The sequence below is a fragment of the Oryctolagus cuniculus genome, chromosome 16, assembly GCF_964237555.1.
Source record: "Oryctolagus cuniculus chromosome 16, mOryCun1.1, whole genome shotgun sequence".
In the NCBI taxonomy this organism is placed as follows: Eukaryota; Metazoa; Chordata; class Mammalia; order Lagomorpha; family Leporidae; genus Oryctolagus; species Oryctolagus cuniculus.
This window is the reverse complement of record NC_091447.1, coordinates 58,520,031-58,544,917: the sequence shown is the minus strand read 5'-3', so window position 1 is coordinate 58,544,917 and position 24,887 is coordinate 58,520,031. Positions and strand designations below refer to the sequence as shown.

Sequence of the window (24,887 nt, the reverse complement as noted above, 5' to 3'; positions counted from 1 at the left end):
CGTGCGGGCGGCGGGGGCGTGCCGCGGCGGCGACGGCCCCGCCCCCCGCCGCTGGTTGGCCCGCCGCGCTCTTGTCCTTATAAGGCCGGGCAGCGCCGAATTCCTGCGGCCGCGGACTTCCTGAGCCCCTCGCCGCGCCCGACCCCCACCCGGGTCGCGCTCCCGGGACGGCGGCGGCCGGGAGGGGCCCCTCGCCCGGCGGCTCCGCTGACACCCCCGCCCCGGGAGCGCGACCCCCGAGAGTCCCGCGCCACCCCGGGGCCGGACGGAGACCGGGCACGCGGTTGGTGCTCCACGGGCGGTGTCTGTGCGGGAGCCGGGCACACGGACGCAGAACAGCGTGGACGTCCACGCGCTCGCGCGTGCATCGGCCTGCGCCCCTGCTGCCCGCGGCTCAGCCCCGGACTGGCGGGAGGCAGTGCAGGGGCCTGGCGCCCCTGGGGTCCTTTCCTCTCCTGGGGGGCGCCCACGCCCACGCCCACTCCCATCCGGGCAAATCCTTTCCCTTCGGGGTCTCGGTTTCTTGCTCACCCCGAGCGTGCGGGTGGTCGACCCAGCAGCCGCGAGGGAGGGAGATCGATCGGGGCGTGCGCAGGGCGGGGTCCCTGCTGCTCTCACCGCACCTGGGGGTCCGCGTGGTCTACCCACCACGCCGCGGCCCCACAGGCGGGTCCAGGACACACAGGTTGATGTGATGTCTTCTCTGCCCCGCAGGGCCCACCCGGGGCTGTGCAGCCCCCATCCAGCCCCGCTCCCCGGGGGCGGGCCCGGCCCCCAGCCCCGACGAGCCTCAGCCTCGGGGGAGGGGCTCGCGTCCTGGCTCCGGAGCCGGCTGGCCCGTGTGCTCCCGGAACAGGGCCCAGTGGCAGCCGCCTTCAAGGTGGGGCCCCGTTCGGGGGTCGGGAATCTTTTTTGAAACAACCCGGCTGTGTGTGAATTTTGTCTCAAAGAAAAAGTTTCTTTCTATGAGGCAGAGTTCATGGAAAAAATTGAATATTTTATTGGAAAGGCAGCGAGATCTTCGCGGCTCGGTTGGGTCACGCCCCAGATGGCTGGGGCGGGCCGGGCTGAAGCCGGGAGCCAGGAGCTCATTTGGGGCTCCCACGGGCCCCGGGGTCTGCGTCAGCGGGGAGCTGGCGTCGAGAGCCCGAGCCAGGCACCCGAGGAGGGGTCCTCACGGCCGTGCCACCCGCTGCCCCTTGCCTGTGCCCTGTCAGCCTCGCTCTGCCGCTGGGGAGGGAGCTCAGGGCGGTTCCGTGTTCCCCGACCTGGGGACGTGCAGTGACACCCAGGTCCCGTCCTGCTGGCGCCGGCTTGCCCCGTGCCCTGTGCTCACCACGGCGGATGCCGCACCCGTCCTCCGGGAATGCTCAGTCCACTCCCCAGATGGCCGCAACGGCCGGAGCTGCGCCCATCCGAAGCCGGGAGCTTCTTCCCAGTCTCCCACGCGGGTGCAGGCGCCCAAGGACTTGGGCCATCTTCTACTGCTTTCCCAGGCCACAGCAGCGAGCAGGACAGGAAGTGGAGCAGCCAAGTCTCAAACCAGCACCTATACGGGATGCCAGGCTTCAGGCCACCACGCCGGCCCCTCCCACCTACTTGGAAGAGAGGGGGAGACAGGTCTTCCACCTGCTGCTCCCCAAATGCCTGCAGCAGCCGGGGCTGGGCCAGGCCGAAGCCAGGGGCCCCGACGGGGGTGTCAGGGGCAGGGCCCCCGCCCCTTGCTACATCCTGGGATTCGGGAACCTGGGGATATCCCAGTTCTAGAAACTCGGGAACACGATGCTGACCAGTTCCGTGACCTCCGCAGCGTCCACCCCCGCTCCCTGGAGGCTGTGTCACCTTAGGAAGCTGAGCCCGGTCCCCTGCGGGACGAGGCTGCGCCAGGAAATGTCCCCAGGGTGCTGGGCCCAGGGGCTGGCCGTCGTGCGTCAACGTGGGCCCAGGACGGCCGGGGAGGCCATGGGTCGCCCCCCTACAGTGACACGGGGCGGGGGTGGGGCTGCAGCGCCTGGGACCAGCAATGGCCCTGGGCACGGGACACAGGGAGCTATGGGTGTGACCCTGTCCTGTAGGTGACTTCTTGTCCCTGAGCTGCCCCTAACAGAGCCGCCTGGGGCAGGACACCGGCACACTGGGGGCGTCAGGGCCGGCTTCCGTGCCGTCCAGAGTTTCCTTACAGCGCCAGCAGGCGTGCGAGGGGGCAGGCGTGTCCCCCCAGCCCGGCGCATCCCACACCGGCCCTCCCACCAGGTCCCACCTCGCAGACGGAGGATGCACACGTGCGTCCCCTCCGGGTCGCTCTCCACTGCTGGGCTCGTGCGCGTGCCCCGTGGGAGTCCAGAACCTGGGACCCGGCCGCCCAGGTGGGAGCGCACCTTCCACACTGGCCCCAGCGCAGGGCCCCGGGGTGGACGGCTGCGGGGTCAGGGACAGGCGATGTCCCACAGGCCTGTCCCTCGGGGAGGGCGCCTCTGTCCCCTCCCGCGTGAACCCACCCACGGGGGCGGCGGCGGCGGGGGCCGAGCGAGCACGGAGGCGCGACAGGGGCGGGCGGGGTCGCGGGCGCAGCCCTGACCGGGGCCGGAGAGCTGCGGGGACCAGGTGCCGTGTGAGCCCGCAAGGCGGCGCGCGGCTCCTTCGGTGAGGCCCCTGCCTATCAAATAGGTAAGGGAAACAAAGTCACAGCGCTGCTGCGGGCAGAGCTGCGGCGACCGTGGCCCCGCCGGGCCCACCTGTGAGCCGTGGCGCTGCACCGCGGGAGCTCCGTGTCCCGGGGTGCGTCTGCTGTGGGTTCAGTGCCCTCTGGTCCCGGGCCGCCTTCTCACCTGCTCCGGTGTGTGCCAGAGGGCAGGAGCAGGGCGTGGGCTGCAGAGCGGACGGCGTAGACCCCCGGCCCCCGCGCTCACCGCCCAGTCACGCACACCCTGCGTGGGCATTCACGCGCGACGGCTGCGGCTCCACGCGAACCCGGCCGGCTCCTCCTGCACGCTGTTCGTGGAAAGGGGTAGCAAAATATGGAACGCTTCACGAATTTGCGTGTCATCCTTGCGCAGGGGCCATGCTAATCTTCTCTGTATCGTTCCAATTTTAGTATATGTGCTGCCGAAGCGAGCACGAACAAGCAGTGCCTGCCGCTAGTATTTAAAGGTCACTAACAAAATTACTTTACATTTAGGGTACCTTTGGTATAGTTTCGCAGAGAGCATAGTACCTTCGTGTTCTACAGAAAAGGACAATTTCTGTACCCTTACTTACTTTGAGTCACATCTAAGCCTAAAACTACCCATAATGTTACAATTCAAACGAGGCCTCTCAGTCGCGAAGGCTCCTGGGAAGCAATATGCAAACGAGTAGTGCCACGCGCAGCCACGCCCCCGGGCTCCGCCGAGGCGGGCCGCGGAGCGTGGGGGCGGGGCCTCCGCGGTCGGGCCGCCGGCATCCCAGGGTGCCCCGCGGGCGCAGCGAGGCTGCTCTGGCCGTGCGCGGCGGCTCGTTGGTCAGCAGGGCCGCGGCCCGGAGGAGGCGGAAGATGGCGGCGGCGGCCGGGGGGCCGTGAGCGGCGCGAAGGGGCGCCGATGGCGGCCGGGAGGCGTCCCCGGGCACCCGCGGGCCGTTAGGGCGCGACGCCGGACGGCATGTCGGAGCACGCGGCTCCCGGAGCGCCGGGGCCCGGGCCCAACGGCGGCGGCGGCGGCCCGGCCCCCGCGCGCGGGCCGCGCACCCCCAACCTCAACCCCAACCCGCTCATCAACGTGCGCGACCGGCTGTTCCACGCGCTCTTCTTCAAGATGGCCGTGACCTACTCGCGGCTCTTCCCGCCCGCCTTCCGCCGGCTCTTCGAGTTCTTCGTGCTGCTCAAGGTGACCGCGACCCCCGACCCCTGACCCCCGACCCCCGACCCCCGGGCCACCCGCCTGCCGGGGGACCTGCCGCCCGCCCCCTCCGGAAAGTTCACCCGTTCCAGTCCCGCACTTGCCGCCGACCTTTGACCCCACTCTGGTGCGCCTTCCCCAGCCTGGAGGGTCCGGCGCCCGCCTCCCGGTGGGGGTGTCCCCTCCCCGGGGCCTCCCCCGCCCCTGCCCGCGCCTCACCGCGAAAGTGACAGCTGAGGTCGCCAGGCCTCCGGCTCCCCCCCCCCCCGCCGGGGTCCGCCCCTCCCGGGTCTGCTCTGGGGGGCCTGGAGGGGGTCGCGGAAGGAGCTCGCCCGGCTCCGGGGGCCGCCCGTGTTCCGGGTTTCCCTCCGGCCAGGGGAAGTGGGGAAGTGGGCAGGGCGGTTTTCATCAGCGCCCCGCCCGCGGGTGCGGGGGTGCAGGGGTGCCGGGGGCGGCCTGCGCCCCGCCTGCCGCAGGTGGGAGGGAGGGGGAGCCCCCTGGACCTCGCCTCGGCCGCCCGTCCCCGGCCTGGAGCCGGACGCCGCACGCCGGGCCGCCGCCCCCTCCGGACAGCCGGGTCTGCGGCGGCCGAGGGGGCCGCGGGGCCTCGCGGGGCCCCTCCGTGGGCGTGGAGTGGCCGGCCCCGGGCGCCGTGTGGTTGCTGGAAGCTCACCGGCTGTCGGGCCAGCTTGGTGGCCTGCTTCCTCCTGCCGGCCGCGGCGCTGCCCCGAGTTCCGGAAGCACCTTGCTTCCTGCCCGTGGTGTCCACGCGGCGCCAGGCGCTGGGGACGCGGCCTCAGACCACCCTGCTGGCCTCGGCCGTGGCCTCTGCTGGCTTCAAGGCACAGAGCAGGTGCCTGGGCCAGGCGGCCTGACCTGCCACGGGGTGAGGGCCCTGACCCGTGGTGGCGTGGACGTGGGCGGTGGTGGTTGGGAGTGGCGGGCACCCCCGCGGGGTTCCTGGGAAGGCTGCGGCGGGGGGACCCAGGGTGCCGGCGGCGGGGGGACCCAGGGTGCCGGCCGCGGGTCCCGGGGCTGGGCCTTGGGCGCTCTGCACCCTCCCCGCACGGGGAGATGCGGCCTGGAGCCGTGTCCAGGGTCACTCCGACCCCAGAGACAGGTGGGGAGGCAGGAGGCAAGGCCCGCCCCGGCAGGCCCTGCTGCCCAGGCTGCTGGCCGGGGACTGCTGCAGCTCTGTGGCTGTGCCTTGGCCGCCTGTGAACCCGCGAGGCGTGTCGTGGCCGGCCCAGGACCAGGAGGTGCGGCGTCCGGCCACACCCACGGCGGGTCCCAGCTCCCGCCTCCTGAAGGCCGCCCGTCCCGCAGGTCCCGGTCAGCCCACTGCCGTCCGTCTTGGCTTCACAGCCGTCCGGGGGCCTGGCCGTGTCCAGGTGCTGTGGGGGCGGCAGGGGTGTGGCCGGCCACAGCAGGATGTGGGCGCCCAGCTGTTGAGACAGGCGAGGTCTTTGGCCGGGGACAGGCGGCACTGCCCGCTCGGGCCAGCCAGATGGACAGAGGCGGCTGGGGGCGCGTGCACCGGGACGACCCTCGCAGGGGAGACGCCCGGCCCGGGTCCAGCCGTGTGCGGGGGCGGGTGGCCATGGTGGACGCCGGCGGGGGGTGCCGGTGCGGGGGCGAGCCCAGGCTCTCCCGCGCTGCGCGGCGCTGACCCCGCTGTCCCCCCAGGCCCTGTTCGTGCTGTTCGTGCTGGCCTACATCCACTTCGTCTTCTCCCGCTCGCCCATCAGCTGCCTGGAGCACGTGCGGGACCGCTGGCCGCGGGAGGGCGTGCTGCGCGTGGAGGTGCAGCACAACTCGAGCCGCGCGCCCGTCTTCCTGCAGTTCTGCGCCGGCGCCGGCGCCCCCGGGAGCTGCCCCGGGCTGGCCGTGGAGCCGGAGGACGAGGACGAGGAGCTGACCATGGAGATGTTCGGGAACAGCTCTGTCCAGGTGAGCCGCCAGGCCCGGCGTGCGGCCCCTGCCGGGGGCGGGGTCTGCCCTCCCAGCGCCCCAGTGGCCACGAGGAGGGGTCGGCTGGGCCTGGGCGCCGAGAACGGAGGCCGGCCAGGGCTGGGCCTGCTGTGGGGCCCCATGTCCCTGGCTGGCGGCCTCAGTGCTGGGAGGGCGGGCCGTGGGCCGGCCGTGACCAGGGCCTCCCGTCGGGGCCTGGGTGCTGTCCCCACGCGCCCACCCCCGGGGCTGGGGCAGCGCCGGGGTGGGGTCCCCGCAGGGCGGTCAGCAGGCCCGAGCTGCTGCGGGCCCTGACTCTGGCTCCGCCTCCCCAGTTTGAGCTGGACATCGAGCCCAAGGCGTTCAAGCCCCCGCGGGGCACTGAGGCCAACGACAGCCAGGAGTTCCCCTTCTCCGAGACGCCCACCAAAGGTACAGGGCCGCGGGCCACCCGCTCTGGGGCCTGGGGGTCCCGGAGCAGAGCCTCCAGCTTATCAGCAGGGCCCTGGGCAGCCGGCAAGGACCCCCTCCCCGCGCTGACCGCCCCTGCACTGACCCCCTCCCCACGCTGACCGCCCCTGCACTGACCCCTGCCCCGCGCTGACCGCCCCTGCACTGACCCCTGCCCCGTGCTGATGGCCCCTGCACTGACCCCTGCCCCGCTCTGACCGCCTGCCCACTCTCTCCCTCCCGCACTGACCGCCCCGCCCACTCTCTCCCTCCTGCGCTGACCGCCCCGCCCACTCCCCCAAGCTGTCCGCCCCACCCACTCCCCCGCGCTGACCCCCTCCCCGCGCTGACCGCCCCTGCACTGACCCCCACCCCGCGCTGACCGCCCCGCCCACTCCCCCGCGCTGACCACCCCCCCACTCCCCCGCGCTGACCCCCTCCCCGTGCTGACCACCCCTGCACTGACCTCCACTCCGCGCTGACCGCCCCGCTCACTCCCCAACACTGACCCCCGCCCCGCGCTGACCGCCCCTGCACTGACCCCCACCCCGCGCTGACCGCCCCGCCCACTCTCTCCCTCCCGCGCTGACCGCCCCGCCCACTCCCCCGCAGTGTGGCCGCAGGACGAGTACATCGTGGAGTACTCCCTGGAGTACGGCTTCCTGCGGCTGTCGCAGGCCACGCGGCAGCGCCTCAGCATCCCGGTCATGGTGGTCACGCTCGGTGAGTGGGGGCGGGCGCGGGGGGGCCTGGCCGAGGGAGGCGCCCGCGGCTGACCTGCCCCTGCCCCGCCCCCAGACCCCACGCGGGACCAGTGCTTCGGGGACCGCTTCAGCCGCCTGCTGCTGGACGAGTTCCTGGGCTACGACGACATCCTCATGTCCAGCGTGAAGGGCCTGGCGGAGGACGAGGAGAACAAGGGTGAGCGGGGGCGGGGGTGGGGTGGGGGGGCGGGGCGGGGCCTGCGTGAAGGGCCTGGCGGAGGACGAGGAGAACAAGGGTGAGCGGGGGCGGGGGGCGGGGTGGGCGGGGCCGGGGGCGGGGCGGGGCCTGCGTGAAGGGCCTGGCGGAGGACGAGAACAAGGGTGAGGGGGGGCGGGGGTGGGGTGGGCGGGGCCTGCGTGCAGGGCCTGGCGGAGGACGAGAACAAGGGTGAGCGGGGCGGGGGTGGGGGGGGTGGGGGGCGGGGCCGGGGCTGGGCCTGCGTGGAGGGCCTGGCGGAGGACGAGAACAAGGGTGAGCGGGGCGGGGGTGGGGGGGTGGGGGGCGGGGCCGGGGGCGGGGCCTGCGTGAAGGGCCTGGCTGAGGACGAGAACAAGGGTGGGGGGGCAGGGTGGGGGTGGGCGAGGCCGGCGCGGGGCTGGCCTGGGAACTGGGGGGGCGGGGCCAGGGGCTGCCGGGGCGGGGCCTGGCCTGGGGGTGGGGCCTGGCCTGGGGGCAAGGCAGGGACGGGCCGGCTCATGGCCCCCACCCCCCAGGCTTCCTGCGGAACGTGGTGTCGGGCGAGCACTACCGCTTCGTCAGCATGTGGATGGCGCGCACGTCCTACCTGGCCGCCTTCGTCATCATGGTCATCTTCGTGAGTGCCGGGGCGGGCGGGGGACCATGCGGCAGCTGGGGGCGGGGCGGGGCGGGGCGGCTGTAGCTGGGGGCGGCGCGGGGCGGGGCGGCTGTAGCCGGGGGCGGGGCGGGGGACCATGCGGGGGCGGGGCGGGGCGCGGCGGGGCGGCTGTAGCCGGGGGCAGGGCGGGGGACCATGCGGCAGCTGGGGGCGGGGCGGGGACCGCGGCCGCCCCTCACGCCCCGCCCTCCCGCAGACCCTGAGCGTGTCCATGCTGCTGCGCTACTCGCACCACCAGATCTTCGTCTTCATCGGTGAGTCTCGGCCGGGCGGGGGCGCGGTGGGCGCCGCCCCCGCCCTCACCGGGCCCCGCCCGCGCCCTGTGCCCGCAGTGGACCTGCTGCAGATGCTGGAGATGAACATGGCCATCGCCTTCCCCGCAGCGCCGCTGCTGACGGTCATCCTGGCCCTCGTGGGTGAGCCCCCGCCCGCCCCGCCCCGCCCCCAGGCCGCCCCGCCCCCAGGCCGCCCCGCCCCCCGCGCCAAGCCCGCGCCCTGTCCCCGCAGGGATGGAGGCCATCATGTCCGAGTTCTTCAACGACACCACCACGGCCTTCTACATCATCCTCATCGTGTGGCTGGCCGACCAGTACGACGCCATCTGCTGCCACACGAGCACCAGCAAGCGCCACTGGCTGCGGTGAGGGCGGGCGGGGCGGGGCCGGGCAGGGGGCGGGGTTGGGGGAGGTGGGGCCGGGAACTGGGTGGGGGAGGGGAATTGGGGTGGCAGGGGGCGGGGCCGGGGAGCTAGGGGGGAGAGGCGGGGCCGGCAGGGGGCGGGGGCTGGGGGGGATGCGGGCGTCAGGGAGGGGCCGGGGACCTGGCTAAGGCGCAGGAGAGGCGGGGGCGGCAGGGGGCGGGGTTTGGGTGGGAGTATGGGGCGGCAGGGGGCGGGGTTGGGTGGGAGAGGCGGGGCCGGTAGGGGGCGGGAGCTGGTGGGGGGGATGCGGGCGTCAGGGAGGGGCCGGGGACCTTGCTAAGGCGCAGGAGAGGTGGGGGCGGCAGGGGGCGGGAGCTGGGCAGGAGGGGGGCCTCTGTGGGAGGGGACGGGGACCTGGCTAGCGTGCAGGAGGCGGGGGCGGCAGGGGGCGGGAGCTGGGCAGGAGGGGGGCCTCTGTGGGAGGGGACGGGGACCTGGCTAGGGTGCAGGAGGCGGGGGCGGCAGGGGGCGGGAGCTGGGCGGGGCGGGCACCAGGGGGGCTCACGCCGCACCCCACCCTGCAGGTTCTTCTACCTGTACCACTTCGCGTTCTACGCCTACCACTACCGCTTCAACGGGCAGTACAGCAGCCTGGCCCTGGTCACCTCCTGGCTCTTCATCCAGGTGAGGCCCAGGCCCGAGCGGCGCCTCCCTGCTGCCGCTGGGGCTGGGGGCGGGGCTGGGGGGGCTCCCGCCTGCGCCCTGGACCGGCGGGCAGGCGGGGCCTGAGCCTGCGCCTGGCTCCGCCCACAGCATTCCATGATCTACTTCTTCCACCACTACGAGCTGCCGGCCATCCTGCAGCAGATCCGCATCCAGGAGCTGCTGCTGCGGACCCCGCCCCTGGGCCCCGGGACCCCCACGGCCCTGCCTGACGACCTCAACAACAACTCGGGCGCGCCCGCCGCCCCCGACGCCGCCGCGCAGCCCCTGGCGCTGGGCCCTGGCGCGGCCGCGGCCAGCGGGGGTCCTGGGCCTGTGGCCTCGGCGCCCAGCTCCCTGGGGGCGGTGGCGGCCTCCGTGGCGGCCGCGGCCGGGGGCGACCTGGGCTGGATGGCCGAGACGGCGGCCATCATCACGGACGCCTCCTTCCTCTCGGGCCTGAGCGCCTCTCTCCTGGAGCGGCGGCCCCCCGGCCCCCCGAGCCCTAGCGCCCCCCCGGACAGCGCCCCCCAGAGCGGCTCTGCGCCGGACACAGCCCCCGCGGCGGCCCCAGGGGGCGGCCCCAGCCCCGTGCCCACAGCCCCCGCGGAGGGGCCTTCCGAGGCCGCGTCCTGAGCCTGCCTGCAGCCGACACCGACCCTCGGTCCGGCGGCCTCCCTGGAGCCGGGGGGTGGGAGCCCCGGGGCGCACCCCTTCCTCGGCCTGCCCGGCCTGCTGTGGTTGGTTTTGGGGTTTCGCCCCGTTTGCCGGGAAGCCAGCCTTCTGCCCCAGGTGTGTGCCGGCTCGGAGGAGGGGGTGGGAGGGGCTCGGTGGTTCTGGGCGGGGCTTGGTGGAGGTGGAGCCGAGGCCTGAGGGCAGGCAGGTCTGCGCACGCGCACGTGAGCCGTGGAGGAAAGCCGGGCCGCGCCGCGCCGCGCCGCAGCGGCCGGGGGTGGGCATCCGCCTGGTGCTCCCTCTGCAGTGCCTTCCCCGCCCGGGCCCCTCCCCGTCGTGCGGGCACGGGGAGGGGGTGCAGGTGCCAACAGCAGGGGTGGTGGCCCGGGCGCCAGGCTCCCGCCCTGCTCGGTGCAGCGGGCGGTGGGCGGCAAACCAATCAGTCAGGAATGCAGAGGAGCGCTCATTCCATTCTATTTAATTGCAGTGTACAAAATTGTGTTTGTATATAGAATAAACTGTCCCCGGACAGCGCCGCTCTGCGCCTGTGTGTGTGCCGGCGGGGCGGCGGGCGGGGGTCCCCGCGCAGGCCGAGCCGGGGGAGGGCTCGTGCGCCCGGCGTCACCGGGGCCCCGCGGGGGCCGCCCTGCCCTGCAGCAGGCGCAGCGGGCGGTGGCGGGCGCCGTCCCGGAGCTGGGCCAGGAGGTCGCCGCGCCGCAGGAGGGCCTGGCGCAGCCGCTCCCGCACCGCCTCGATGTGCCGCTCCAGCGCCTGCAGCTCGCCGGGGCGCGGCGCGCGGGGCGGGCGGCCGTTGGAGCTCGGCCAGGCGGGGCCCGCGGGCTCGGCGTCGGGCGCGGCGGCCTCCAGCAGGAAGCGCACGCGGCGCTCCTTGCCCGCCGCCCGGCGCACGCGCTTCCAGCGCGCGGTGCCCTCCGACTCGGCGGGTGCGTCCTGCCGCTGCTCCTCGGGGCCGCTGGGGACGGGACGGCGGCGCTGGGCAGCGGCTCCCACTGCGGCGGGGCGGGCGGGCGGGGCGGGGCGGGGCTGGGCTGGGCTGGGGTCTTTACCTAGGCTCCGGCTCCGGCCGCTCCTCCGGCCCCTCCGGCGGCTCGGTGTTGAGGGCTCGGTGGATCTTCTAAGATGCGGAACAGGCCTTGCTGGCGCCGGGCCCGAGCGGCCCGCCACCCGCCACCCGCCACCCCGCGCCCCGCGGCCCGCGCCCACCTGGCTGGTGTGCAGCCAGTACTGCAGCCGCGGGCTCCGGCGGATGTGCGGCAGCACCAGGTGGAAGAAGGCGCGCTCGCCCAGGGCGCTGAGCAGGCCGCTGGCCAGGCCCAGGCACAGCAGCACGAAGAGCCCCGAGAAGTGGTAGACGCCCATCTGCAGGGTCTGCGGGCGGGCGGGCGGGAGGCGGGCCCTCGCGGGGGTGCGCTCGGCCCCGCCCGGCCCACCCCGCCCCCACCCGGGGCCCGGCCCACCTCCGTCACCGCGAAGACGCGCTTCCCGCACGGCACCATCCGGTACCACTTGTCGTGCAGCAGGTCGAAGAAGCCCGACGACTTGTAGCGGCTGATGAACTCGGACAGGTTGGCGGTGAGCGGCGAGTTCCGCGGCAGTCCGATGCCGTAGCCTGCGGGACACGGCCGCTCGGGAGCCCCGCCCGCGCCCCGCGCGCCCCCGCCCCCGCGCGCCCCTGCCCCCGCGCGCCCCCGCCGCGCCCCGCGACTCACCCTCGATGGCGAAGGGCTTGCCCACGGTCAGCAGCCGGCAGTCGGCGTCGATGGAGACCTCGTAGTCCAGCAGCGACTTGTCCATGATGAAGGCGTTGAGCTGGGGGGGGTCGCTCCTGCGGGTCGCGACGGCTCAGCGCGGGGCTCCGGCCCCGCCCCGCACGTGAGCATGGCCACGCCCCGCCCCGGCCGGCCCCGCCCGCCGCGCCCGCGCCTCACGTGAGCATGGCCACGCCCCTCCCGGCCCCGCCCCGCCCGCCCGCGCCTCACGTGAGCATGGCCACGCCGTGCGGCGTGGTGGGCGCGCTGTGGCGCCGCATGTGCGCGTGCATCTCCGGGAAGCTCTTCTTGATGTAGGCCTCGGCGCTGCTCTCCCACACCGTGCCGAAGCGGAAGCCCTGGGCCGGGTGGTGCAGCTGCGGGGGACGCCCGCGGGGGGACTCGCGCCGCGCGCCCTCCCCACGCGCGAGCCCCGGGCGCCCGCCCCGCGCGGCCCCCACTGGCAGCGCCTCTCGATCCTCGCGTGGAGGGTGCAGGATGCTGCCGACCGAACTCCCGCAAGGGCGGCGGCACCGCTAGGGCCTTGCGCCCGCCACCCTCGGGCCCAACCCCGCAGCTCCGCAGCCGTCAGCCCGGCGCGACCCCGGGGCTGCGGAGCGCTCCCACGCGCAAGGCGCTGTGTGCGGGTTCTGTTGCCCAGCTCTGGGTCGCCACGGCCTGCACGGATGCGGGCAGCGTGGGGAGCAGAGCCTGCCCAGGTCCGGCAAATCCGAGGGAGGGGAGAGGTGGGCCGGGGGCGACGCCAGCCTGGAGCCGCCGGGTGGTTTGGGAGCGCGGCAGGGGCTGGCGGTGCTGCACCGGGAAATTTCCATACAAAAAAAAAAAAAACGGGGCGGGCAAAACGACAAAGCCACAGCGTGCCACCCCCGCACCCAACACGGGCCCCGGCTCCAGTCCTGGTGCTCCAGCTCCTGCTAATGCACCTGGGAAGGCAGTGGACGATGGCCTCAGTGCTCGGACCCCGTACCCACGGGGGAGACCGGATGGAGCTCGTGGCTCCGGCCTGGCCCAACGCTGGCTGTTGCAGGCATTAGGGGAGTGAACCAGCAGGTGGGAGAGCTCTCGGCCTTTCAGATTAAGTCTTTAAGGACAGAATATGTGGACCGGAGCGCCCCCCAGCAGGGCTCTGCCCAGCCCTCCAGCGCCCCCGCCCGGCCCCACGCCAGCCTGGCTGTGCCTCGGGCTGGCCCCGCCCCGCCCCGCCCCGCCCGGCCCGGGTCTCGCCCACCTTGGGGTCGTGGATGCCCGACAGCTCCTCGAAGGTCTTGTCCCCCACCATGGCGGCGGCCAGGTTGGCCGTGTAGCTGGACAGCACGAGCAGGCAGAAGATGGCCCAGAGGTTCATGAGAAAGCGGCCGGTGGGGCACTTGGGCGTCTTGCTGGACACCGTGCGGCCGAACAGGATGGCGTAGCAGAGGTTGAGGGCGGAGGAGTAGGAGAACACGGTGGTCCTGTTGCGTCCGCGGGGCGTGAGGCCGTAGGGGCTGCGCCATTCGTACAGCGTGAGGAAGAGCGCGGTGAGGTGCAGCGCCGCGAACACGCCCAGCCACGTGGACCAGTGCAGCGGCCACATGAAGGCGCCGATGGGCGAGGCGGCGTCGCGGGCCCGCACCAGGATGCCCAGGCTGGTGGAGAAGAAGGGGCTGGTGAAGTCCACCACCTGGGAGCGGGCCGAGTTGATGCTGAAGCTGGTGACGGCCATGTGGGCCCTGCCGGCCAGCAGGTCGCCCACCAGGCCGGTCCAGCGGCCGCCCCGCAGGGCGCCGTACTTGCCGTCCCCCACGATGTACAGCTCGAAGGAGAAGGGCGCGTCCTCGGCCAGCCGCTCCAGGAGGTCGATGCAGTAACCGTAGCAACACTTGTGCAGGCTCCGCGGCGCCGAGCCGTTGGCCAGCGCGGCGAACAGCGCGTCCAGGGCGGCCGAGTCGCTGGTGCGGGGGTCCAGGCACAGCTGCCCCGCCGGGCACTGCCCGTCCTCGTCCGGCTCCCGGGCGAACACGAAGGGGTGCTCCACCAGCGTCACCACGCGCAGCTTGGGCCGGGCCTGGGCCCCCGGCGGGGGTGGGGGCCGCGCGGCGGCCGCGGCGGCGCCCGGCTCCAGCTCCAGCCGCCCGTCCCGCCAGCTGCCCAGCGTGGCCCAGGCCGGGGCGCCCAGCGGGTCACTGCGCAGGCTCCACACCTTGAATCGCCGAGACAGGTGCACCCGGGAGGTGCTGGTCACCCACACTGGCCCCGTGTGGCCCTGGAAAGACGTGTTGGCCAGGACCCTGCGGGCGGGGTGGGGGTCAGTGGGGATGCTCAGGCCTCGGAACCCCACCGCACAGCACCGGGCACGGCCGACGTCCCACTCACCGGGCCAGGAAGCGCCCCCAGGAGTCTGACCCGGCTGCCTGCAGGTCCTCACAGCTGAGCATGGCGGGGTGCAGGGTGGGCTCCGGCCGCACGAGGACCGCGCTGCCCAGAGCTCGGGCCACCAGCTCCACGGCGTCGTGGATGGCGGCCTCTAGCGGGGGCCGGGCCACCTCGCCCAGCGCCAGCAGCCCGGGCGGCAGGCCCGCGGTGGGCAGGGCCTCCGCAGCCAGTGGGGTGCCCAGCAGCCAGCGGGGGCCCCGGGGCGCGGCCTCCAGCACCCGGCGGGCACGGGGCGCGTCACAGCCGAGCAGGACGGCCACGGGCACTGGGCCTTCTGCGCCCACCGGCGCCCCCAGCGGGGCCAGGCGTGCCCGCAGCCCCGCAGCCCCGGTGTCAGGCCGGCCCAGGTTCAGCACGAGCCGGGGTGCCCGGCCGGCCCAGCGTGTCCAGAGGGCCAGCAGACCTGCGGGGTCCCGGGCGCGGCAGAGCACCAGGCCAACGTCCTCCCAGGAGTGGGCCCGCAGCACGGACACGAGGACCTCCAGCAGGGTGTCCAGTGGGCAGCCCCAGTCCAGCTGCAGGTGGAACGGGGTCTGGGGACGAGGGGGCAGCAGTGAGGGCCGGTGGCCCCGCCCCCCGTCTCTGCCTCCCGGGGCCTGGCCACCCTTACTGCGTTGCTTTCCCACTTGGCACCCCGTCTCCCTCCAGGCCGACCCCCACTTCCCTCTGAGCTCCCCCAGGGCCGTGGCCAGCCTGCTCCCTCCTAAGGCTCCTGGGCCGGGCAAGCCGGCTTCTGGAAAGTTCTCCAGCATTGCTCTTAGCGTAATAAGGACGAGTGCTTGGCCAGACACCTGAGGTGGGCAGGGTGTCTGGGGCCAGGCTCCCTGCAGCTCTGGAAGCTGGCAGCAGAGGGCGCCACAGCCCGGGGTTTCGGTCCTGCAGGGGCGGGGGTGGGGGGACCCCAGAGCAGGGTCAATGCGACCCCATGCTTCTTCCAATGCTAGCGTCCTCCTGCAGGAGGCTCCCAGGCAGGTGTGGAAGAGAGAGGCCGCGGGCTGGTGCTGGCCCTAGGGGGTCTCCCTCTGACCCAGCGGACTCCGACCTCAGCCCTGCCAGTGCCCACTCCTCCGGAAACCAGGGCCCCAGGGGACCAAGAAGAGAACAACACCGAGGGGCTGTGGGGCCCTGGGAGAAGGGGAGGGTCCGCCAGGAGGCAGGTCCAGGCCGGCGGAACCCAGCACACACCCGTGGCGGGGGTGTGGAAAGCCGCGAGGTTGGGGCTGGAAATCGGCGGGGGTCCCGTCGGGAGGGGCGCCCTCCACCACCAAGACCTGGTCTCACCGGCGTTCCGCACCCCTGCAGAGGGTCCCGGGCAGCCCCGGCCGGGCCCCTGCGCCCTGGAGCTCCCCCCTTTCGCGTCCAGGCGCCCGTCCCCGCGCCCCCCGCCCCGGGAGTCCTGGTCCCGCGCATCCTGAACGCGGGCGTCCGCGCGTACCGGGGCGCCGAGGGGCGCGCGCGCCTCCCGCCGCAGCACGCTGAGCACGGGGGTCCCGGTGGCAGTCGCCAGGAAGTGCAGCTGCAGCAGCTCGGGCCGCGCCTCCGGGAAGGCGAGCAGGGCCGCCACGCCGGGCGCCGACAGCGCCTGGCAGACGCCCCGGGCCAGCGAGGCGGGGTCGCGGGCGGGGGGCGCCGCGGCCACCAGTTCCAGGCTCAGGTTGTGCGGCAGCCGCGCCGCCAGCGCGGCCCGGGTCAGGGCGGCGCGGGCGCGGGCGCGGGCGGTGGGCGCGCGGGGCAGAAGGGCGCCCACGCGCACGGAGCCCCCCAGGCGCGCCAGAACGCCGCACGGCTGTGGGTGTCCCCCGGCGGGCGCAGGCCCCAGCGCCAGCGCCAGCGCGAGCCCCAGCGTCCACACCAACTCCATGGCAAAGTTGCCGCTGGCCGCGGGCACAGCTGCGGGAGCCACCGCGCCCGGGCCAGACGCTCGCTCCCCGCCCCTGCCGGCCCCTCCGCCAACCCGCGTCCGCCGTCACCGCCTCGGAGCGGGGAGGGAGGGTCACGCCCCGACGGCCACGCGGGCCCCTCCCTGCTTGGCTCTGCCCGAGGACACCGGGGCCATCCGCGCTCCCCAGCGTCGCGACCCCTGACCACGCCAGCCCCCTGCTCAGAAGGGAGCCGGCAGGAGGACCCGTCCAGGCCACCTGGGGCTGAGGACGCCTCTCCCACCCACACCCACGGCTGACGCCCGCCTGGCACAGCCCTGCCCCCTCCTGGCCCTCCCCGGGGGCGGCCGTCCACACCGCTCTGGGCACAGGGGCGTCTGCGCACAGCAGGGGCTCCGCGCTGACTTCTGCCCCCTCCACGACCTTCGCAGTTCCTGGCTTGTGAACTCGCGCAGGGCAGCGGACCGGGTCTCTGCAGCCTTGGCGCCAGATGGACACGGGTGGGCCAGGCTCACCCCGGCTGGGGGCGCCAGGAAGCCAGGGCTGCTAGGACCCCTCAGGCAGCGTGGACACTTGGCCCTAACGGTCTACACTCGGTGGATCCTCTTCACACACACCAGGGTCACAGACGAAACCCCACGGAGCAAACCAAAGCCGAGAGCCAGCAGGGCGGCCCGGCCGTCGTCCCCACCGCCCGCCTGCTCCCGGAGGGCCCCTCCCACCCCGGGCCGAGGATGAGGTCAGCAGTGGGAGGCGCAGGCTCCGTCCCCCCAGCGCACTGGCCCTGGGCAGGCCGGCAAGGAAGCCAGGGGAGCCCTAGCACCACCTGCAGGCTGGAAGCCGAGGACAGCTGGGCCATCCCGGGCCGTGTTCCTGGGCAGAACCAGCGGGACCCAGGCCCGCGGCTGCAGCCCCTGGGCCAGCACAGGCACCCTGCCCCGGCAGCGCAAGGTGGGCCAGCGGCTGGACGGAACCCCCGTGGGCCTTCTGGCTAAGGGGGGGTAGCCCGGCCGCCAGCGCCAGGCCAAGCCCCAGCGGGGACAGGACACGAATTAGCCTAAAAGCAGGAACGGTACTGGCTCGCGGCCGGTCATTACCGCACCCGCTAAATCACCCACTGGGCAGGGCTGTCAGTCGCGGGCAGCCTTCTGGAAGATTCTGGGTGCTGGGCTGGGCTCCAGGCGCTGGCTGGCAGCATCCCCAGGAAGTGGGGGCACGCAGCCCTCCCCGGGCGTGGCATGGCCGGCCCCAGAACCAGCTGTGGCCCCCACGGGTGGGGCCCTCCGGGGCCTGTGGAGGGGACACAGCAGCCGTCCCTCGGGAGGGGCTTCCAGGGGTCACCCCGCTGGACACGGGTTGCACGACAAGAGGCCCCGCTTTCTCCCTGAGGGCCGGGCACTGCGCCCCCAGGCCCACTGGACCCAGCCGGCTTTCCCGACAGCAAGACCCCTCCCCACGGCCGCCTGGATCACCGTGGCCTCTGGCACGCGGGCCAGGAGGCGCCCGGGGCTCGGCCGCCCCCCCACGCAGGGACAGGACAGAGGCCGACAGAGTTTTCACATCTTTTGTTACAAAAAGCAGCGCCAGTGGGCACGCGGCACGGGACCCCAGCGGGCACGCGCGGAGCCGGGGCCGGGGGGCCGCTGCCCGCCTCACTTGCCCGGCCGCGTTATGATGCGCGTGGAGAAGTCGAAGAGGTCGCGGTTGATCTTGCGCAGGCTCCGCACCTCGTCCTCCAGCGCGGACACGCGCACGCGCAGCCGGTCCTGGCCGCCCAGCACGCTCTGGGCGGGGGGCAGGCGCGCAGGTCAGCATGGACGCCCCACCGCGCACCCCTGTGCCGCCCGCGGCCCCGCCCACCAGAGGCCCCGCCCACCTTCTCCATGGTGCCGCACATGACCGCCTGCAGCTGCTCCGTCCGGTCCAGGTAGCTGGGCTCGGAGCCCTGCAAGCGAGGGCAGCTTGAGCCCGCCCCTCAGGCCGCCCAGGAGGGGCTGCCCCCTGCCGACCACGGGGGGCTCCGTCTCCGACCCCGCCCCTCTGGACGCTGCCAGCGTGCCCCGGGGTCCCTGGGCCAGGCCCGGCCAAGGACAAGGAGGCCCCGGGCAGGGCTCAGGCAGGAGAGGCTGTCCATCTCCTGGACAGTCTGGGCCTGGAGCCCTGGAGCCCTGCCCGTCCTCCCAAGCCCGGGCGCTGCAGGGGGGCGGACAGCCCCTGGGGCCTCCCGGGAGCCCACGCTGGGAGGGGCAGCACTGCCCGGAGGCCTGGAGAGGAGCCCTCGGGAGCCCCTGACCTGACCCGCGCCACGGCTGGGAGGCGGGTCCCCCCCCACGCCCGCAGTGGCCAGCCCAGCCCCCCCCCAGGCCTCCGAGTGTCCCTGCAGTGTCCCCGCCTCACGCCGCTCCTGGCGTGGGTCCTGCAGACGGTGCCCTGCGGCTGTGAATCAGCCTGCGGCGCAGGGACGTGCGGGGACAGGCGGCCAGCGTCCAGAGCCAAGCAGACGGTGACGTCACACGCCAAGGACACAGGCCGGCCCCTGAAGGCCGGTGGGGATGGGCAGGCCCACGGCAGGACGGGACCCGGCCCGGAATCCGCAGGGGACCCTGGGAGAGGCACCCCCGCCCTCTGCAGACCGGGCAGTGTGGGGGCCAGGGGGGAAGGCGAGGCCCGGGCGCTCGCGCACCTGCTGGTGGAGGCCCAGGCGCACGGTGAGGCCCCCGCGGCGCGGCTCGTCCCCGTGCTCCGCGCCCAGCAGGTGCTTGTTGAAGTAGGGCAGTGGCAGGCTGGGCCGGAAGTCGGAGCTGAGCATGCTGACCGGCGCCGGCATGATGGTGGCGTTGGTCACGGGGCCTGGGGGCGGCGGCAGCAGTCAGGCCCCGCCCCCGCCGGCCCCTGGGCCCCACCCCCAGCGGGACACCCCTTCCCTCGGCCCCGCCCCTCCCGCTGGGCACCCACCACCCTCGGCCCCGCCCCCACTTCCATCCCGCCCCTCCCACTGGGCACCCACCACCCTCGGCCCCGCCCCCACCCCGCCCCCACCTCCACCCCGCCCCCCACTGGGCACCCACCACCCTCGGCCCCGCCCCCACCCCCCGCCCCGCCCCCCGCCCCTCCCACTGGGCACCCACCACCCGCGGCCCCGCCCCCAGGCCACACCCCCGGCCCGCCCCCGCCCCCACCTTTGAGGGCCACCGTGCGGATGCACTGCTTGCTCTGCACGTCCCACACGCGCACGCTCTCGTCGTGGGAGCCCGAGAGCAGCACGCTGCCGTCCGTGGACACCGAGAGGCAGGTCACCTGGTTCCTGCGGGGCACACGCGAGCTGTGGCGACCCTGCTCAGCGCGGGGGGGGCCGCGCCGACGCCCGCACCTCTGGGCGGCGCCCACCTGTGCCCTCGGAAGACCTTCCCGGGGTCCTGCTCCGCCTGCAGGCTCTGCTCCCGCTGCCCGGGCTGTGGGGCCGAGAAGGGGGTGAGGGGCAGGGCCGCGGCCACCCACCCGGGGGCAGAGGGCCACCCACCCGGGGCAGAGGGCCACTCACCCACTCACCCAGGGGCAGAGGGCCACCCACCCGGGGCAGAGGGCCACCCACCCAGGGGCAGAGGGTCACTCACCCACCCACCCAGGGGCAGAGGGTCACTCACCCACCCACCCGGGGCAGAGGGCCACTCACCCACGTGCAGAGGTCCACTCACCCACCCGGGGCAGAGGGCCACCCACTCGCTCACCCAGGGGCAGAGGGCCACCCACCCGGGGCAGAGGGCCACTCACCCAGGGGCAGAGGGCCACCCACCCGGGGCAGAGGGCCACTCACCCAGGGGCAGAGGGCCACCCACCCGGGGCAGAGGGCCACTCACCCACTCACCCAGGGGCAGAGGGCCACCCACCCACTCACCCAGGGGCAGAGGGCCACCCACCCACTCACCCAGGGGCAGAGGGCCACCCACCCAGGTGCAGAGGGCCACCCACCTGGGGCAGAGGGCCACCCACCCGGGGCAGAGAACCACTCACCCGGGGCAGAGGGCCACCCACCCGGGGCAGAGGGCCACTCACCCACGTGCAGAGGTCCACCTGGAAGATGGAGCCATCGCTGCCTCCGCAGAAGATGTGGTGCTCGGCCAAGTCCATGGTGACAGCCATGATGCCCACGTCGAACAGCACGGACAGCAGCAGCTCCCCCGAGGACAGCTCCCACAGCTGGGGCACAGGGGTGGGCGGGGTGGGGGCGGGGCTCCCACAGCTGGGGCACAGGGGCGGGCGGGGGTGGGGGCGGGGCTCCCAGAGCTGGGGGCACAGGGGCGGGGCTCCCAGAGCTGGGGCACAGGGGTGGGCGGGGTGGGGGCGGGGATCCCAGAGCTGGGGGCACAGGGGTGGGCGGGGGTGGGGGCGGGTCTCCCAGAGCTGGGGCACAGGGGCGGGGCTCCCAGAGCTGGGGCACAGGGGTGGGCGGGGTGGGGGTGGGGCTCCCAGAGCTGGGGGCACAGGGGTGGGCGGGGTGGGGGTGGGGCTCCCACAGCTGGGGCACAGGGGCGGGCGGGGGTGGGGGCGGGGCTCCCAGAGCTGGGGCACAGGGGTGGGCGGGGTGGGGGTGGGGCTCCCAGAGCTGGGGGCACAGGGGCGGGCGGGGGTGGGGGCGGGGCTCCCAGAGCTGGCGCACAGGGGCGGGGCTCCCAGAGCTGGGGCACAGGGGTGGGCGGGGTGGGGGCGGGGCTCCCAGAGCTGGGGCACAGGGGTGGGCGGGGTGGGGGCGGGGCTCCCAGAGCTGGGGCACAGGGGTGGGCAGGGGTGGGGGCGGGTCTCCCAGAGCTGGGGCACAGGGGTGGGCGGGGTGGGGGCGGGTCTCCCACAGCTGGGGCACAGGGGCGGGCGGGGTGGGGGCGGGTCTCCCAGAGCTGGGGCACAGGGCAGGGTGGGGTGGGGGCGGGGCTCCCAGAGCTGGGGCACAGGGGTGGGCGGGGTGGGGCGGGGCTCCCAGAGCTGGGGCACAGGGGCGGGCGGGGTGGGGGCGGGTCTCCCAGAGCTGGGGCACAGGGGCGGGTGGGGGAGGGGTGGGGCTCCCAGAGCTGGGGGCACAGGGGTGGGCGGGGTGGGGCGGGGCTCCCACAGCTGGGGCACAGGGGTGGGCGGGGTGGGGCGGGGCTCCCAGAGCTGGGGGCACGAGGGGGAGGGGAGCAGCACCCACAGCAGCCACCCCCCAGGCCGAGCCCACACCCCCGGCCCGGCCCCCGCGGGGGAGGAGGCGTCACGGCCATTGGGGCGGGCGCTACCTTCACTGTCTGGTCCAGCGAGGAGGTGGCCACCCGGGCCAGGGGGCCCCCGCAGCCGCAGTGCAGGTCTGTGATGGGCAGGGTGTGGCGAGACCACACGTGCCGGGGGGCCGGGATCCTCGTGGGGTCCACCTGCAGCACGCTGGGGGCGGGGCGGCACTCAGCGGGGAGCCCGGGCCGGCGCCTCCGCCTGTGCCGGGGGCGGGGGCGGCGCTACCTGCAGAGGCTCCAGGCCAGCACCAGGCAGTCCTTGCCGCCCGACAGGAAGTGGCCGCTGTCACCCGTGAACTTGAGGCACGAGACGTCCTGGTAGTGGCGGCTCAGGATGACCAGCAGGTTCCCGGTGCACACCTGGGAGGGGCAGGGGCGGGGCCGGGGGCTGCCGCGAGACCACGCGGGGGCCACCCCATTCAAGTCCCACGTACCCGGCGGCCAGGCCCAGGGGCGCCGAGAGCCTCCTGGGCCAGCGAGCCCTCAGTAGGGCCCGATCCAGGCCGGGGCCGCCGACGGGAGCACCTGGCGGGAGACGCGGCCAGGCCCGGAGCAGGTGCACCCGGATGGGCCCCGAGTGACCACGGAGACAGAGCCGCACCCGCAGGCCCAGGCCGGCTCAGCCCCATCAGGGCCAGCGAGAGGCCGCTCGGACCTCGAGGGCGCCCGCAGCCGTCCCCGCTGCCCCGCCGCACTGGGCTCACCCCTGCGGGCGCCCCAGGGCCGCCCCGGGCAGGCGTCTCGCGTGGGAGCCCCGTGTCCCTACCTCCCACAGGTATATGCTTTCCGCGATGCCCGCGAGGACGTAGAGGCCGTTGGGCGACGTGGCCAGGCAGGTGACGGGCCCAGGACACATGATCTTCTGCTGGAGCTGGTCCTAGGACACGAGGGGGCGTGGGGTGGGCGTGGAGCCGCACCGGCGTGGGCGGGGCCCAGCTCGGGCTCAGCCAGGGGCTGCGGGTGGGGGCTGCTTCCCGGGCGAGGGGCCAGGTGCCCGCGCCCAGGTCCTGCCTGTCGTGAGGCCCAGATCCTGACCCCTCTGGAGTGGGGACACCGCTGGGGCCCGCGCTGGGGCCCAGCGGGCAACGCCGCCGTCTGCAGAGCGGGCATCCCATTGGGGCACCAGTTCGAGTCCCGGCTGCTGCACTTCCGAGCCTGCTCCCTGCTCACACAGCTGGGAAGGCAGCAGCAGACGGCCCAGGTGCGTGGCCCTCTGCACCCACGTGGGAGACCTGGACGGAGCTCCTGGTGCCCAGCTGCGGCCACTTGGGGAGTGAACCCGCGGATGCAAGACCTCTCTCTCTCTGCCGCTAACCCAACCAACAAATGGGAAGACGGCACGGGGGCGGGGCGCAGCAGGCGGCGCTGGGGCTGCACTTCGAGGAGGGGGCGCGGCGCGCCCGGATGGCAAGGGCCGGCTGTTTCCGGGGGCTCCTGGACTGGCCCTCAGGCGGACCCCTGTGGCCGAGGGCTGCCCCCTCCTCCTCGGACCCCCACGCTCCGCGCAGCTTCCGCCTCTCGGACACGCCCCCCTAGCCCCTAGGTGCGCGCGGGCCCGGGAAGTCGGCTTCCCAGGGACCCTGCCCCCCAGTCCCGACCCAAGCCCACCCTCACTGCGCGCGTGCGCACAAAGCCCGGGCGCGCCCACCCGCCGCCGGAGAGCCGCGCAGGCGCAGGGCGGGCTAAGCGACCCCAGCCCGCTCCAGGGCGTGCGCGGGCTGTCCCCGCCGGCCGGCCGCCCGCCGCCTCCGGCCCGCGCGCCCGGCTGCGGACACGGCCCGCGCCGTCGCACCTTGCGCTGCACCTCCCAGGCGCTGATGTAGTTCTTGCCCAGCTGCGCCGCCAGCAGGTACTCGCCGTTGAGCAGCGCCAGCCCGCGCGGCCCCGCCTGCCCGCCGCGGTACGTGAGCAGGTTGGCGCCCGAGTGCAGCTCCCACACCACGCAGCTCCACAGCTGCGCCGCCGAGTCCGTACACACGGCCACCTCCATGGGCGCCGCCATGTTGCCGCCGCTGCCACCGCCCCGGATGTGCGACGTCACCAACAAGGCGCGCCCGGCGGCGCCGAGCGGGCTAGAGCGGCGCGCGCGCATGCGCACTTGCCCCGGCGAGGGGGCCGGCCGGAGGAGGGGGCTTTCCGGCCCGGCGTGGCGGCTGGACCCGCGCGGGGGTCTTGGCGCTGTCTGTCGAGGCCGAGCCGCTGCGCCGGGGAAGGGCCCGCCTGGCCGCTTCTTCCCAGGCCTTGTAGGCCGATGGCCGAGCCGCTGTCCCTTTCGCGCGTGTGTTCTTCATAACGTGCGAATAATAAAATACAGGGCCGACCTCGCGGGCCTCAGTGGACCCCTCGCGGTCGGAGCTTCCCTCAGACCCCCGCGCGGGCCGCGGGGCGCCCCCGGGCGTGGCGCGCGTGTCGTGGGAGCGAGCGCCTTCTAGGAGCGCGGCGCCCCGCTCGGCCGCCAGGGGGCAGGCGCGAGCCGCCTGGACGCCGGCCGCGAGGTTGGGGCGCCCCGGCCCACCTGGCCGCGGGGCGGGGGCGGGGGCGGGGGCCCCGGGGGGCTGGCCCGCCGCGGGGTAGTGGGGGCGCTTTGGGTGGATTCGGTTTCCCAGCCTCCCCAGGTGTTGCTTTAAAACTGCGTGAGAAGTGTGATTGACAGCTTTTAAACAGAGACCTGGAGCCGCGAGGGGGAGCCCCCAAATGCCCACGGGAGCCCGGGGCTCTGTCGGGGTCTTCCCGGGGAGCGGAGTGGGTGGGGTCGAGGCACTACTCGGGGCTCCCCGGCGCGGGGGTGGGTCCCGTGGCTCCCCGGCGCGCGGCGGGTGGGGTCCCGCCCCGCCCCGCCCCGGTCCCCGTCCTCGGCTGGGCCCCTCCGGCCTGGACGTCTCCCTCCCCAGGTTCCGGGACCCTGGGGCCTGCCCGGCAGCTGTGCGCCACGGGCACCCATTTCGCAAGAAGCCCGGCGGCGGCTGGACGCGGGAGAGCGCTGCGCCCGCCCCGCACTGGCCTCTCCAGCTGCCCCTGCGCCCCCACCCCCGCGTCCCCGGGGACGGGCCTGGCCGGCCTCGGGAGGTCAGAGGTCGCCCCGCCCCCAGCCCGGTCCCTGGAATGAGGACGGACCAGTTGTGCCGGGCAGCTGGACAAAGTCCACACCCCGGGGGCTTCGCTGGGCCCCCTCCCCGCCGCCCCCTTGCACTGCTGTCCCCGCGCCCGGCGTCCGGCAGCTGGAGCCGCCTCCGCGCGCCGTGCCCAGGGTGGCCGGCGAGGGGCACCTGCGGCCGCGGGGAGGCCGGGAGGGGCCGAGCGACCCGCGGGCGGCCAGGAATGAGGACGCAGGACTGGCCCTGCGGGTTGGCCGGCAGGAGGGCTGTCCGCAGCGGGACCCTGCCCCTGCACGCAGCGCCGGAGGTGAGCGCGAGCGCCAGGTGGGGCCCTGCTCACGCCTCCCGGAGGGACCGGCCCGGGCCGGCCCTGGCCGGAGTCTGGGCCTGCCCGGCCGCTGGCCGCGCTGACCTTGGGCCAGTCACGTCCCCTGGGTTGGGCTGGGGCACAGGGAGCAGCGGGCCACCGCGGGTCGGGGGCCTGGGCCGCGGCGGCCGTGGACTTGGGGGGCCCGCGCGCCCCGCCCCCCACGCTGGGC

The 24,887-nt window shown here is 74.9% G+C and overlaps 3 protein-coding genes and 1 non-coding gene across 9 annotated transcripts; 1 reads left to right on the top strand and 3 right to left on the bottom strand.

Annotated features, from left to right (window-relative positions):
* Nucleotides 1-3,011: 3,011 nt before the first annotated feature.
* LOC127489912 (U6 spliceosomal RNA) lies at nt 3,012-3,118 on the bottom strand. Its single transcript, XR_007917761.2, has one exon. It is a non-coding gene; the product is annotated as a U6 spliceosomal RNA (small nuclear RNA).
* Nucleotides 3,119-3,449: 331 nt separating this feature from the next.
* TMEM259 (transmembrane protein 259) lies at nt 3,450-10,449 on the top strand. Of its 4 annotated transcripts, none has more exons than XM_070058451.1 (11): nt 3,451-3,863; nt 5,562-5,825; nt 6,161-6,257; nt 6,888-6,998; nt 7,074-7,196; nt 7,754-7,854; nt 8,093-8,150; nt 8,280-8,312; nt 8,404-8,536; nt 9,121-9,220; nt 9,350-10,449. In XM_070058451.1, the coding sequence occupies exons 1-11, from the start codon at nt 3,639-3,641 to the stop codon at nt 9,872-9,874; spliced, it is 1,770 nt and encodes a 589-aa protein (XP_069914552.1). In that variant the 5' UTR covers nt 3,451-3,638; the 3' UTR covers nt 9,875-10,449. The 4 variants fall into 4 exon arrangements, with proteins under 4 accessions (XP_051697822.1, XP_069914552.1, XP_051697824.1 ...); XM_051841864.2 differs by having other exon boundaries at nt 3,452-3,863; nt 5,718-5,825; nt 8,229-8,312; XM_051841863.2 differs by having other exon boundaries at nt 3,454-3,863; nt 8,229-8,312.
* Nucleotides 10,077-17,391, bottom strand: GRIN3B (glutamate ionotropic receptor NMDA type subunit 3B). 3 transcript variants are annotated; one of them, XM_070058449.1, is made up of 10 exons: nt 15,551-17,391; nt 14,056-14,648; nt 13,473-13,970; nt 12,932-13,328; nt 11,914-12,059; nt 11,644-11,759; nt 11,392-11,543; nt 11,138-11,302; nt 10,981-11,048; nt 10,077-10,886 (listed from the first exon to the last, which is right to left on the bottom strand). In XM_070058449.1, the coding sequence occupies exons 1-10, from the start codon at nt 15,974-15,976 to the stop codon at nt 10,535-10,537; spliced, it is 2,913 nt and encodes a 970-aa protein (XP_069914550.1). In that variant the 5' UTR covers nt 15,977-17,391; the 3' UTR covers nt 10,077-10,534. The 3 variants fall into 3 exon arrangements, with proteins under 3 accessions (XP_069914550.1, XP_051697818.2, XP_051697816.2); XM_051841858.2 differs by having other exon boundaries at nt 12,932-13,970; XM_051841856.2 differs by lacking the exon at nt 11,914-12,059 and having other exon boundaries at nt 10,749-10,886; nt 12,932-13,970.
* A 154-nt stretch (nt 17,392-17,545) lies between these two features.
* Nucleotides 17,546-23,656, bottom strand: WDR18 (WD repeat domain 18). Its single transcript, XM_051841861.2, has 10 exons — nt 23,046-23,656; nt 22,020-22,130; nt 21,480-21,613; nt 21,263-21,404; nt 20,049-20,192; nt 19,383-19,447; nt 19,175-19,299; nt 18,679-18,845; nt 17,872-17,940; nt 17,546-17,779 (listed from the first exon to the last, which is right to left on the bottom strand). Exons 1-10 carry the CDS (start codon nt 23,343-23,345, stop codon nt 17,648-17,650), a joined length of 1,389 nt encoding a protein of 462 aa, XP_051697821.2. The 5' UTR covers nt 23,346-23,656; the 3' UTR covers nt 17,546-17,647.
* Between the last annotated feature and the right edge of the window lie 1,231 nt (nt 23,657-24,887).

What these genes read in the sequence shown, in the direction of transcription:
- TMEM259 (XM_051841862.2), top strand. Translation starts at nt 3,639, where the DNA reads ATGTCGGAGCACGCGGCTCCCGGAGCGCCGGGGCCCGGGCCCAACGGC. An exon ending in GGTCATGGTGGTCACGCTCG is followed by an intron (nt 6,999 to 7,073) that starts GTGAGTGGGGGC and finishes CCCCGCCCCCAG; the next exon opens with ACCCCACGCGGGACCAGTGC. An exon ending in TCGTCATCATGGTCATCTTC is followed by an intron (nt 7,855 to 8,092) that starts GTGAGTGCCGGG and finishes GCCCTCCCGCAG; the next exon opens with ACCCTGAGCGTGTCCATGCT.
- GRIN3B (XM_051841858.2), bottom strand. Translation starts at nt 15,976, where the DNA reads ATGGAGTTGGTGTGGACGCTGGGGCTCGCGCTGGCGCTGGCGCTGGGG. An exon ending in CACGGCGTGGCCATGCTCAC is followed by an intron (nt 11,760 to 11,913) that starts GTGAGGCGCGGG and finishes CGCGACCCGCAG; the next exon opens with GAGCGACCCCCCCCAGCTCA. An exon ending in CGGCCGGAGCCGGAGCCTAG is followed by an intron (nt 10,887 to 10,980) that starts GTAAAGACCCCA and finishes TCCCGTCCCCAG; the next exon opens with CGGCCCCGAGGAGCAGCGGC.
- WDR18 (XM_051841861.2), bottom strand. Translation starts at nt 23,345, where the DNA reads ATGCGCGCGCGCCGCTCTAGCCCGCTCGGCGCCGCCGGGCGCGCCTTG. An exon ending in CGCTGGACCAGACAGTGAAG is followed by an intron (nt 20,193 to 21,262) that starts GTAGCGCCCGCC and finishes CCTGTGCCCCAG; the next exon opens with CTGTGGGAGCTGTCCTCGGG. An exon ending in TGTGCGGCACCATGGAGAAG is followed by an intron (nt 17,780 to 17,871) that starts GTGGGCGGGGCC and finishes CCCCCCGCCCAG; the next exon opens with AGCGTGCTGGGCGGCCAGGA.